At 39.1% G+C, this 14175-nt stretch overlaps 1 protein-coding gene across 1 annotated transcript in view; it reads right to left on the bottom strand.

Annotated features, from left to right (window-relative positions):
• Positions 1–14175, bottom strand: part of LOC106872929 (phosphatidylinositide phosphatase SAC2) — a 701722-nt gene that overhangs the window by 89079 nt on the left and 598468 nt on the right. Inside the window, exon 7 of the mRNA XM_052975847.1 lies at positions 3090–3323. Within this exon, the coding sequence (XP_052831807.1) occupies positions 3090–3323 (234 nt within the window). The remainder of the gene's footprint in view (positions 1–3089; positions 3324–14175) is intronic.

Raw genomic sequence — 14175 nt, 5'->3', positions numbered from 1 at the left:
CTATACCACAAAAATAGGAATAATTCCCTTTCGAAATTATTCCTATTTTTGTGGTATAGAGTGTTTTGCTGCTCTTTCTAGCGGGTCAGATGTCCTATTATAGGCATCTCTGTATTTTAAATGAATAATATATAGTCTATTGACTGATTTTTATTCTCGCTAGACCACTGGCGGTAAATAAAATTTCTAAAATTTTTTTTGCTGCCCTATAATTTATTAATATATATATATATATATATATATATATATATACATACATACATATATGTATGTATCAATGCGTGGGTGTCTGTGTTTGTCCTCCACCATCAACTGACAACCAGTGTTGGTGCATTTATGTCCCCATAACTTAGGGGTTTGGCAAGAGACCAATAGGATAAATACCAGGCGTAAAACACAATAAGTGCTAGGGTCAATTTGTTTGATTAAAATCTTTCAGGTGGTGCCCCAGCATGGGTTGGACAGAATTTTGTTGAGGTAGATATTATATGATTGGATGCCTTTCCTGTTGCTAACCATCGCCTGTTCCCAAGTAAGATAACATTTCGCCATGACTAAACATGTTTTACGACAGAAGATTGCATGATAGTTGTAAATGAGTGTCTCTGTCATGCATGTGGGGTCTTTCATTCACAATGTCATGGCTAAGAGACATTAACACACACACACACGTGCATATACTATGATTCCTTCCAGTTTCTGTCTACCATATCCACTCATAAGGCTTTGGTCAACCCAAGGTGATAGCAGATGACACTTGCCTAGGGTTTCTATGCAGAGGAATTGAACTGAGAACCATGTGGGTGAGAAGCAATCTTCTTGCCACACAGCCACATCTGTGCCTACATGTGTATAAAGGGATTCTGTACAGTTTTTATCTATTAAATTTCATCACAAGCTACAGTTGTAGAAACCAGTCAAATATGCCATTCCTTGGAATGGAACCCAAAGCTAAGTGGTTCAGAAATGAACTTCTTAACCACACAGCCACATCTGTGCCCAAATGTGTGTAGAACTTCTTAACCACATAGCACAACCAAAATTGTCCTAGCATTGAACGATGTCTTTTAATTAGCTGTAATGTATCCAAAACTTTTTCCCGGATTTGTTCCTTTTAAAAGACAGTATAATGTGGACATAAGGGAGGTGTTACTATTGCTTCTAGCTGGCCAAAGATAGTAAGTGTGCATACATGGTTGTTGCTTTTGTTTCTAGCAGGTCGAGGAGGGTATAATTTTGGATATAAAAGAGATGGTATTACTTTTCTCTAGCAGACTGAACAACCATTTAGAGATTCTACCTCACTTTCTAAGTGGTGTGGAATGGTGGCAAGTTCCCATCAACTATTTACAAGAGAACCAGTTCACAAATCACATACTTTATTCATAACATCCGTGATATCAATTTGAGGTCCACAACCTGGAGAAGGACGGAGACAATCAAAGTGACTTGCCTTTCCATCGACAGATTGCCTTACAGGGAGAATCAGTTGAGTTTATCGAATATTTTCATTCTACATGCCAACATGTTATATTTGTTTCACCATCATCATCATTGTTATTGCCATCATCATTTTAATGTCCACTTTTCCATGCTTGCATGGGTCGGTTGAATGCTCTTCTTATCACTAATGTTCACCTGTTCCCAAGTAAGGAAATATTTCCACATGACTGGTCATGTCATTCACAGAAGACTGGAGATAAACAACCTCACTTGTCTCACAGTGACACTCATTTACAGCTATCACATGATGTCAAGACAAGGAAGCACACACATCCACACACATGTACATACATATGCACATATTCTTTTATTTGTTTCAGTCATTTGACTATGGCCATGCTGGAGCACCACCTTTAGTTGAACAAATCGACCTCAGGACTCATTCTTTGTAAGTCTAGTACTTATTCTATTGGTCGCTTTTGCCAAACTTCAAAGTTAAGGGGACGTAAACACACTAACATCGTTTGTCAAGCGATGGTGGGGGGACAAACACAGACGCACACACAAATATATATACATTTATATTTACAAAGGGCTTCTTTCAGTTTCTGTCTACTAAATCCACTCACAAGGCTTTGGTTGGCCTGAGGGTATAGTAGAAGACACTTGCTCAAGGTGCCACACAATAGGACTGAACCCAAAACTATGTGGTTGGGAAGCAAGCTTCTGACCACACAGCCACACCTGTGTCTCTAAAGGACTGAATTTGACTGGGACTAAGGCATGCTGTCTAACCCATTACACACATATATATAAAGATGTATAATATATATATATACATACACTCTTTTACTTGTTTCAGTCATTCGGCTGTGGCCTTGCTGGAGCACTGCCTTCAGTTGAACAAATCAACTCCAGGACTTATTCTTTGTAAGCCTAGTACTTATTCTATTGGATTCTTTTGCCGAACCACGAAGTTACAAGGACGTAAACACACCAGCATCGGTTGTCAAGTGATGTTGGGGGGACAAACACAGACACACAAACATATACACACATACATATATATATGTACATATATACATACATACATATATATATATATGTGTGTGTGTGTGTGTGTGTGTGTGTGTGTGTGTATACGACAGACTTCTTTCAATTTCCGTCTACCAAATTCACTCACAAGGCTTTGTTCGGCCCAAGCCTATAGTAGAAGACACTTGCCCAAGGTACCACGCAGTGGGACTGAACCTGAAACCATGTGGTTGGTAAGCAAGCTACTTACCCACAGCACAGGTAGATCTTACATATATATACATGGATACAGATGTATATAATGTGTGTGTATATACACACATACACACATACATACATACATACATACATACATACATACATATATATATATATGAGGGTATATATATCTATATACATATACATACACACAAACACACACACACACACACACACACACACATATATATATATATACATATATACACACACATATGTATAACGCATGCATACACTCTTTAATATGCATAATATATGCCTAAATCTAAAAGACCAGTTCCTGTGAAAGTTCCATGTGAACATCATGAGAATGTTGTATTGAATTAATTGTTCTGAAACTTATATATACTTACACAGGATCAGCATTAACCAAACTCCATCCTCCAAGACATTGCTCTGGTTCCACAATTAACATCTTCTTCAAATCGTCAATTAGTGTGCGTACATTCTCTTCCTTTTCCAGAAGTTCCCCTTCAATGTCCTCTTCCTGTAAACCAGCACTTAATAATGTCTCTTCAGCAATTGGTTGGCCTAACAACACATCAATGGCTGCTTGTCTGTAGTCATCTTTGAAACGAAGGTAGTACCTAGGACAGATAAAAAACAAATATCAAAATATATAAAACATCACTCTTTAATCAACAGACACAATGAATTACAAAAATACACATGGACTTGCCAACAACTATCATATTCTGTTTACTGTGTATACAGATTGTTTCAAGAGAAATCATGATAAGAGCTGAAAACGTCTCACAAACATTTATCATCTATTTCAGATTGATTGTTCTTCACTTGCAATGAAGCACCAAAATATTTGTTCATTATTTTCCCAAGTGTAACTTTTCCGAGAAAATAAAATTGTCGAGAATTTACTTATATCTATTTCTTGGCTTAGTTTTAAAAAATAAGAAAAAAGAAAAGTTAAAACCATTTAAGTTTCCCTTGACATTTGATAATTTTATCAGATCAATTAATGATTCGGTTTTATTGATTTTTGTTTCTCACCAGAAAATGTAACATTTCCTGACAGCTTGGCAAGTTGAGATAATGGACATTTCACTGTCCCTAATCTAACACACGTCACTATTGTCATCAACATCATCATCATCATCTTATAATCACTTTCTTTGCTGTAATGGGTTAGACAGCAAGCCTTGGTCCCAGTTAGTCCTAATTTATGGATTCGTTATGGTTTCAGTAACTTATTATTCAAAGGTGCTGCCTTTCTTGATGGGTCAGGGGACTATATTTTTTTAACCCTTTTAACTCATATATTTCAATTTTGGTTTGGTTCCTATGGTTAGATGACATCCCTAACATCAATTGCTTTACACAATGTACTGAATGCATTTTATTGCAGCACCAGCATTGGAGGGGTTGTCATGTCTCCTGCAAGACTAAAGAGTCGTTTTGAACATCCATTGTCACATTTGTCACCCACTTTACAGAAAGTAGATGGGGTATATTATCATGGCTCCAGTACTGCTGAGGTTACCTTTGCAACCCAGAAATCTGAAGAGGACATATTACTTTACATTGTCTTCATTCAAGGCAAGGTGAACAAGAGGATGAATATAAGAGAGAGAGAGAGGGGAGAGAGAGAGGGGGGAGAGAGAGAGAGAGAAAGAGAAAAGAGTGATGAAAGGTGAGAGAAAGAAGAGAACGAAATAGTGTTTGGGGTGAGATGGTGGCAGAGGAGGGAGTAGTGGAAGAGAGACAGTGATGGCAGCAACAAGTCTGATGAAAGAGAAACATTGATAACAGCAAGACAACAACATGCTTGATGGAAGAGGGGCATTGAAGCAACAGCATGTTTGGTGGAAACTAATAGCAACATGTCTGAGAGAAGGCATTGATATCAGAAATGGACCTGATGGAAGAGGGATGGTGACAGTAGCAATGTGTTTGACAGAAAAGCATAGTAACAGAGATGAGTGTTGGTAAGAAAAGAGAATATGATCAATGTCAATAATGAGTGGTCATGAGTGACGACTGGCAAGGATACTTGAATTCATAAATCACAAGCAATTATTTCAACATCATTTCCACTAGGCTGCTGTGCCTTGACAAACAGCAATGAGAACTCTCATAACTGAGGAAACCAGTAAGGAATATGGTCAATAGTCATTATTACAGTTTAGATCAAACAGCAAGGCTGACTGAGATAATTGGTGAAGAACTACTTCCAACAGACAGAGGTAAACCAATACAATGTAGAATAGAGCCATATGTAAAGAAACCGATCTACAAGAACAGACTTGTGTTTAGTTTCATCAGATATGAGTAAATAAACTAGAAGCTTACAAACATGGCTATTTCATTTTTACAAAGAGTGAACATCTTCATTTGAAATTCCACTATTGTATGCTTGTATGGGTTGGATGAGATTTAATGAGGTGGATTTTTCTCTAGCCAGATGCCCTTCCAATTGTAAACCCTTACCTGTTTCCAAGTAAGGCAATATTCTTTGTGACCAGACATGTTTTTACAGGAGACTGAAAATCGACACCACTGGCATGATGGAGACACTCGTTTACAACAATCACAGAAAGTCAAGGTAGGGAGACACTCATATACACATGTACGTAGATACATATACATCTCCATGCATAATACAATGGGCTTCTTTCAGTTTCCATCTACCAAATCCACTCACAAGGGTTTGGTCAACGAGGGACTATACTACAAGACACTTGCTTAGACAGTGATAACAAAAAATAACCTTCCAAACAAAAGAATTCATTGCTAACAAAATGGCAGCGAAATGGTGGAAAAGCACCCAAAGAAGACTAATAATCTTTTACTTGTTTCAGTCATTAGACTGCGGCCATGCTGGGGCTCTGCCTTGAAGAATTTTCTAATCAACTGTATCTACCCCCATACTTACTTATTTTTTATAAGCCTGGCATTTATTCTATTGGTCTCTTTTGCTAAACTGCTAAGTTACAGGGACATAAACACAACAGCACTGGTTGTCAAGTGGTGGTGGGGGACAAACACAGATAAAAAGACACACACACACACACACACACACACACGCACATATACATATATATTTATTTATATATATATATATATATATATATATATATATATATATATATGACGGGCTTCTTTCAGTTTCTGTCTGCCAAATCCATTCACAAGGCTTTTGTCAACCCGAGGCTACGGTAGAAGACGCTTGCTCAAGTTGCCACACTGTGGGACTGAACCCAGAACCATGTGGTTGGGAAGCAAGCTTCTTACCAGACAGCCACGCTTGTGCCTGTCACACTTTGAGCAAATCTTTACAGAAACATTGGCACTGTAAATAGATTTACTTGATGTTCTAATAGGAAAGAAATTATTTTATTCATTGTAAGTCAATCTACTTATAATGTCTAATTTCTTTCTATTGCAACATAAAATAAATCTATTTAATGTTCTAATAAAAAAGAAATTAGACTTTGTAAGTAAATCTATTTAATGTTATAACAGAAAAATTAGACACAGTAAGATCTAATTAATGTTGGAACGAACAATTGAGGAGGTGCAGTATGGCCAAATAGTTAAGAAATTAGCTTTACAACCATGCGGTACCAGTTTTGATTCCATCATGTGGCATCTTGAGCAAATGTCATTTTATATAGCCCTGGATCAACCCATACTTTGTGACTGAAAATGAGTAAACAGAAACTATATGGAAGCCTGACAAGTGGACTGTACAATAATTCAAAGCGTACAGTCTTGTTACCATTGTTTCACAACATAATGATTCTATCTGAGAATTACTTTAACCCTTTAGCATTTAAACCAGCCATATCCGGCCCAAATATTCTGCACATTTTACGTTCAAACTGGCCAGATATGGCCTCTTACACTTACCATACAATGCCGATCTAAAAATATAGAATCACAAATCTCAAAGCTATGAGATAATGTATGATTAATTCAAACCAATTTTAATAAATAAGCATTATGCTTGACAGAGTAATCTGAATGCTAAAGGGATAAGGATCCACATGTCTATGGAATACTCAACCTGTATTTAACATGTTAATTCAGCCCTGCTCAACATGTTAACCTATTCAACCCTACTCAACATGTTAATTCAAAGGGAGATAATTCATTAGATCAAACAACTGAATCCTTATAGCCAAATGACAGAGATCCAACCATTCATACAATAAAAAGAAATTCAACATTGTAAGTAGATGGTTTAGGGTACCTGGAAGTGCAATAGAAACATAAATAGCTGAGGGTTATCAAGTAATGAGATTTAGTCTTAAGCCAGCTTTAATACCATAATCTGGCTCTTAGATCCCTTTTGTAGTGTCCACTTTGTTGTGAACATTCAGACCAGTTCTCTGGTCTGAAAATATTTCCTATTCTTCCTGGAAAAAGACCCTGGGCACTGCCCCTTCTTTCTCTGAGTCTTTCTGCATTAATTTCATTTCACCTTTTTGCTTTTTATTGGTTTCAGTCATTGGACTGTGGCCATGCCGGGGCACCACTTTGAAGGGTTCAGTCAAACACCTCAACTTGAGTACTTATGTTTTTGAAATCTGAGACTTATTCTATCACTCTCTATTGCCAAACCACTAAGTTAAAGGAATGTGAACAAACGCTGACTCCTCAACACCACTTCACAACCAAACACAACTCGCACACACATCTCTTCCTCGCTATGTGTGTGTGTGTGTGTGTGTGTGTGTGTGTGTGTGTGTACATGTATAAACACACACACATATACACACAGTTTCTGCCTACAACATCCACTTACAAGGCCTTGGTCAACCCTGGGCGATAGAAAAAGACTCTTGCTTGAGATGCCACACAATGAGACTGAACCCAAGACCACATGGTTGGGAAGCATACTTCTTACCCACACAGCCACACCTGCACCTATTTAGATATTCTTTCTTCACCCAACTATTGAAACACAAGAAACAAACTTGTTCTCTCAAACAAGATGAGGCAAAGAGATTTACCTCCCTTCCCCAAGGCTATACAGTTGTGGCCAAAAGATTTGGAACATTAGTCTGAAAATTAGAATCTTTATATTAACCCTTTCGTTACCAACCCGGCTGAAACCAGCTCTGGCTCTGTAGTACAAATGTCTTGCTTTTATAAGTTTTGAATTAAAATCTTCCACCGAACCTTAGTCAAAATCTATGTTCCTAACACGAGCTGAATAAAAGCTAAGTTATTTTACTAAATTCTTTGTTATATTTAAAGTAATTAAAACAAACACAAAGCATCTCAAAATAAATACAGTAATGAAAGGGTTAAACACTCAAAGTTATATTTAATTTGCAATATATTACTATTTGGTCAAAAGTCTGGAACAAAGGTCCGAGAATTTTTCTTGTAGGTATTGAGTTATTGGATCAGTTATTCAGTAAGTATATCCCTACGTTGCAAATGTCTGAACAATTTTAATTTTTGAAAAAACTTTTGTCGGTGACTGTAATAATGCAATGGCTACACTAAGGTTTGAACTTATGGCCATGGGGGATAAAGTCTTTTTAACAATGCTGCTGTCACCAAAATTGTCAAAGATGAGTGACATGGCCTCTAGTGGGTGATGTATAAGAGAGATTCTATAGTAGATATAATTCTACAGCGGAAAATATATTGCTGGGGGCAGGCAGGGTGCAGAGGTTAGTGATGAGGAATAGAGATTCATCATGGTGATGATGATGAAGGTGTGAGTTCTGGCTATGGTAAAGAAGACATACTGGCGGTTGGGCTGGACAAGACCACTGTCAAAACGATAGAAATTTATGATGACGATAATAACAGAAGTGATTGTTCAAGCAATGGAGAAAGAAAACATGGGGTGGGGGTCAAAGATGCTGTTTGATGAATAAGTATTTATGGTGATGATGGTGATGGTAGTGATGATGATAGAGGTGATTCTTTAAAACTGTTTCACGTTTGAAATGTTAGAATTAAGAGCAAAAAGATAGTAGTTGGTGTAGTGGGAGAGGTTACCTTTTATGGGAGTGTGGAATACCATAACTGCACATTTTCAAAGAGTTGGATAGATTCCTCCAGACAAAAGGGAAGAGGGAGAGAAAGAGAGAAAAACGTGTGATGGTCTATTGATAATATTGGTGACAATGATGATTATGATAACAAAACAATAAATATGATATTAAAAAGATTTGATATAGTTTCATTGTTTTGTTTATTTGAGGAATTCATTGTCTGATTTTCTTCTCAAGGAATTGAAGGAAACAACAGAGAGAGAGAGAGAGAGAGAGAGAGAGAGAGAGAGAGAGAGAGAAAGATGGTAGGAAAGGAAAGAAAGAAAGAGATCAAAGGAGCTCATAAAGAAAACAATGAAGAAGAAAGAAACATTTCATGCTGATAATTAGATTTGTTAATTAAATAATTGGTAAAATTACTCTACCTCAGTAAAAAAAAAATTTTTTTGTTTGTTTGGCAATTAAAAGTAAAAACGAAAAACCAATAAAACCAGATTACATCACCAAACGAAATATAACTGAAAGATATTAATTGTTATTACTATTAAGGTGACGAGCTGGTAAAATTATTAGCACAGTGGGCAAAATGCTTTGTGGCATTTTGTCTTCTTTATGTTCTGATTTCAAATTCTGCCAAGGTCGGCTTTGCCGTTCATCTTTTAAGGGGAGATAAAATAAGAACCAGTCAAGCACCGGGGTGGATGTGATTGATTTACCCCACCCACTGAAATTGCTGGCATTATGCCAAATTTGAAAACATTCATCATCATCATCATCATCGTTTAACGTCTGCCTTCCATGCTAGCATGGGTTGGACGATTTGACTGAGGACTGGTGGACCAGGTGGCTACACCAGGCTCCAATCTGATTTGGCAGAGTTTCTACTGCTGGATGTTCTTCCTAATGCCAACCACTCCAAGAGTGTAGTGGGTGCTTTTACGTGCCACCGGCACAAAGGCCAGTCAGGCAGTACTGGCAATGTCCACACTCAAAATGGTGTATTTTATGTGCCACCTGCACAGGAGCCAGTCCAGCGGCACTGGCAACAACCTCGCTTGAATGTTTTTTCACTTGCCACCGGCACAAGTATCAGTAAGGCGACGCTGGTAACGATCACGCTCAAATGGTGCTATTTACGTACCACTGACATGGAAGCCAGACAGCTGCTCTGGCAATGATCACGCTCGGACAGTACTCTTAGCGCTCCACTGGCACAGGTGCCATCACGATTTCGATTTCACTTGCCCCAACAGGTCTTCGCAAACAGAGTTTAATATCCAATGAAGAAAAGGTATGCATAAGTGGGCTGGCTACAACCCTAGCAGAGGCCTCGGATTATGGTCTCACTTGGCTTGCCGGGTCTTCTCACGCACAGCATATTTCGGAAAGTCTCAGTCACAAGTCATCCATTTTCGCCACATGACCATACCAGTGCAATCGTCTCTCTTGCACACCACAACTGATGCTTCTTAGGTTCAACTTTCCTCTCAAGGTACTTACACTCTGTCGAGTATGCACACTGACATTACACATCCATCGGAGCATACTGGCTTCATTCCTTGCGAGACTACGCATGTCTTCAACAGTCATGGCCCATGTTTCACTGCCATGAAGTATGGCTGTTCATACATGTGCATCATACAGTCTGCCTTTTACTCTGAGCAATAGGCCCTTTGTCACCAGCAGAGGTAAGAGCTCTCTGAACTTTGCCCAGGTTATTCTTATTCTAGCAGCTACACATTCAGTGCATCCTCCCCCACTACTGACTTGGTCACCTAAGTAATGGAAGCTATCAACTACTTCTAGTTTTTCTCCCTGGAATGTGGTAAAGGTTGTTTTCTGCACATTCTCAGTGTTTATTGCTCCTGAACATCTGCCACATACAAAAACTATCTTACTAGTTAGCCGTCCTTTGATATTGCTGCACCTCTTATGTGTCCATAGCTTACACTGGGTACATCTTATGGAGTTTCTACCTACGCCTTTTTCTACAGATAGAGCAGAGCCATCTACCTGAAGGTGTTTGTGTTTTGTCTACCTTCCTACTTATTAGGACTTTGGTTTTAGCTAGGTTGACTCTAAGGCCTTTCGACTCTTGTCCTTGCTTCCAACCTGAAACTTCTCATTTAGTTCTGATAGTGACTCAGCAATTAGTGCAAGGTCATCAGCATAGAGGAGCTCCCAGGGGCATCCTGTCTTGAATTCCTGTGTTATTGCCTGGTGGACTATGATAAATTGGAGGGGGCTGAGGACTGAACCTTGGCAGAATCCTACCTCCACCCGGAATTCTTCACTGTACTCATTGCCAACCCTCACCTTACTGACAGCATCCCTGTACATGGCTCACACAGCTCTCACTAACCATTCTTCTATCCCTAGTTTCCTCATTGATCACCAGACAAGTGATCAGGGGACCCTGTCAAAGGCTTTCTCCATGTCAACAAAAGCCAGGTACAGAGGTTTATCCTTGGCTAGGTATTTCTCCTGCAGCTGTCTTACCAGAAATATAGCGTCAGTGGTGCATTTCCCAGGCACGAACCCAAACTGCATCTCATCTAAACTGACTAAGTAGTTGGGCTATGACCCTCTCCATGACTTTCATTACCTGATCTAACAGCTTGATACCTCTGTAATTATTTGTATCTAAAGCATCACTTTTACCTTTGTAGCAGTTGACTATGGTGCTGCTACACCAGTCATTGGGTATGACTCCTTCATGTATCACCTGGTTAACAATACAGGTGATTAGGCTATAGTCGACACTACCAGATATTTTGAGCATCTCTGCGGTGATACCTGATAGGCCAGGGGCTTTCCCTGTCTTCATACTCTTAATTGCTTTATCTACCATGGTACTGTCAATTCGGTCAACATTTGGCAGACTCTCTTTCTCCCATTCATTCTCTTTATTGGGAAACCTTTGATAGTGACATCTCCAAACCTCTCTCTTTGCAGCCTCATTTAGTGCAAGTGTACCATCATCTATGCAGACATATTTCTCTCCTACGACATCACGATTCTCTGTCACACACTGTCTTGCAACATGGAATATCTCAAGCCTTTGGTCCTCACGGCGCAGAACATTGGCAAATTTTTCTTATCTGCTTCCCCTCTGGCTAAATAAACCTGTTGCCTAGCTTCTCTTCTGGCAGTCTGATACAATTCCCTGCTACCACCATTCTTCCAGTCCTTCCAAGCCTGTTTCTTTTGTCTAATAGCCCTGTTAACAACATTGTTCTATCACCACATTATTTTGGGTTGAGAGTGGACTTTGCACCATCCATAGATCTGGTCAGTGGCCCTCAGCAGGTTGTCCCGTAGAAACCTCCAGTTGTCTTCTACATCGTGTGAAGCTGTATCCCCTTCTATTTTGTCAAAGGCCTTGAATGATAAGTCTCTAAATCTCTGTCCATTCGCAGGATCTTTAAGCTTCCAGACCTTTCTCCTCCATGCTGGTCGTCTTCTGGGCAACCACTTAGCCCTGATCCTGAAGTCACTAACTATTAGTCTATGTTGCGGGGTACATTCTTCGCCTGGGAAGGTTTTGGCATTTATAAGCAGCCATCTTTCCCTTTTCCTGGCAAGGATGTAGTCAATTTGGCTAGTGTGTCTGCCAGAACGATAGTGACTAGGTGACAGGCAGGTTTCCTGAAGTTAGTATTGCAAACTGTAAGGTCATTTGCATCACAGAACTCCAGCAGCCTGGTTCCCTCCTCATTACGGGAACCAAAACCATAGCCCCCATGTACGCCATGGAAGCCCCCTGAATGTTGTCCAACATGTCCATTGAAGTCACCAGCCACAAAGAGAAGGTCCCTGTCATTTGTCAACGAGGTAGTCTGCAAGAGGGTGCCTATTACATTTCTAAATCTCTCAGAGAGTTTTATACAGTAGTAAAACAATAAAGTGGTGGTATGTTGTCAACTTAATGTGACAGTCCCATGAAAGGGAAGAATGCTATTTAGCCCTATTATTCCCTTTCATGGTTCTTGAGATATCTTGGCCATGGGCAAACAAACAAATGCAACTGAAAACAATAATTCTGCCTTTGTTAAGATGGAGGTAATAATAATAATCCTTTCTACTATAGCCACAAGGCCTATATGAAAGGGAATACTAGGGCTAAATAGCAGTAGTATTATTCCCTTTCATGGGACTGTCACATTAAGTTGACAACATACCACCTCATTATCATTATTATTATTAATATTATTATTATTATTAGGGCAGCAAACTGGCAGAATTGTTAGCACACAGGGCAAACAAGGATTCTGGATTATTTTTCCTGTTTTTTTACTTAATTTTTGAGAGCAGTCAAGTTTATTTCAGATATTCTCATTTTAAAAATCAACTCTGGCTAATTGTTGAGAGGATGTTGGTGTTGCTTTGGTGGAGGTTTACACTCTGTGAGTGCTCTTGGCATTATTATTATTATTATTTTTATTACTATTATTATTAGGGTGGTGAGCTGGCAGAACTGTTAGCATGCTGGGCAAAGTGCTTGGCAGCATTTTATCAGTCTTTATGTTCTTTTGATTTCAGATTCCGCTGAGGTCAACTTTGCCTTTCATCCTTTCAGGGTTGACAAATTAATTACCAGTGAAACACTGGAATTGATTTAATCGACTTAAGCTCTCTCCAAAAATTTCTGGCCTTGAGCCTTTTAGTAGAAAGGATTATCATCATCATTATTATTATTATCATAAAGGTGGTGAGCTGGAAGAATACTTAGCATACCAGGTAATCCATATGTGCATGACATAGTGATCTCATACTAAGATAAACAGTGCATGACCTTGCAGGTGGGGCCTAGTTAGAATTTTCTCCAGGTTGAGTAGCCCATCCCACTTAAAAGGTCCCTGAATAAAGGTTGTTTAAGGATGTTGAATGAAACACCCTTGTTTCCAAAGGTGAATTATTCAAACCCCAAAGAATTCCTCTCAACACATGGCTATGATGCTCCCCCCACTACTTCTGCTCATGATCAGAGATGCACATATCGTCAGCCACCAAGAGACATGCTCAACTGGTTAAGGTCAAATAAGTGACAAGCAAATCTGTGCTGGCATCACATAAAGAGCACCCATGCTGGTGCTATCTAAAATGTGCCTGTGCTGGTGCCACATAAAAATCACCCATGCTGGTGCCACATGAAATACTCCTGTGCTGGTGCCATGTAAAAAGTAGCAGCGCTGGTGCAACATGAAAAGCACCCAGTAAACTTTGTAAAGTGGTTGGCATAAAGAAGGGCATCCATCCATAGAAACCATGCCATAACGGACAATTGGAGTGTAGTGCAGCTCTCCAGCTGATCAGCTTCTGTCAAACATCTAACCCATGCCAGCATAGAAAATGGACGTTAAATGATAATGATGATGATGATTCTTCCCATAACTGAGGAAATATGTGCCAGTAATACGAGAAGAGAGCTAATTACTTACACACATAATTAGTTTTGTGCAAG

This window comes from Octopus bimaculoides, chromosome 22 (genome assembly GCF_001194135.2).
Source record: "Octopus bimaculoides isolate UCB-OBI-ISO-001 chromosome 22, ASM119413v2, whole genome shotgun sequence".
Lineage (NCBI taxonomy): Eukaryota > Metazoa > Mollusca > Cephalopoda > Octopoda > Octopodidae > Octopus > Octopus bimaculoides.
This window is presented reverse-complemented; position numbering and strand designations above follow the sequence as displayed.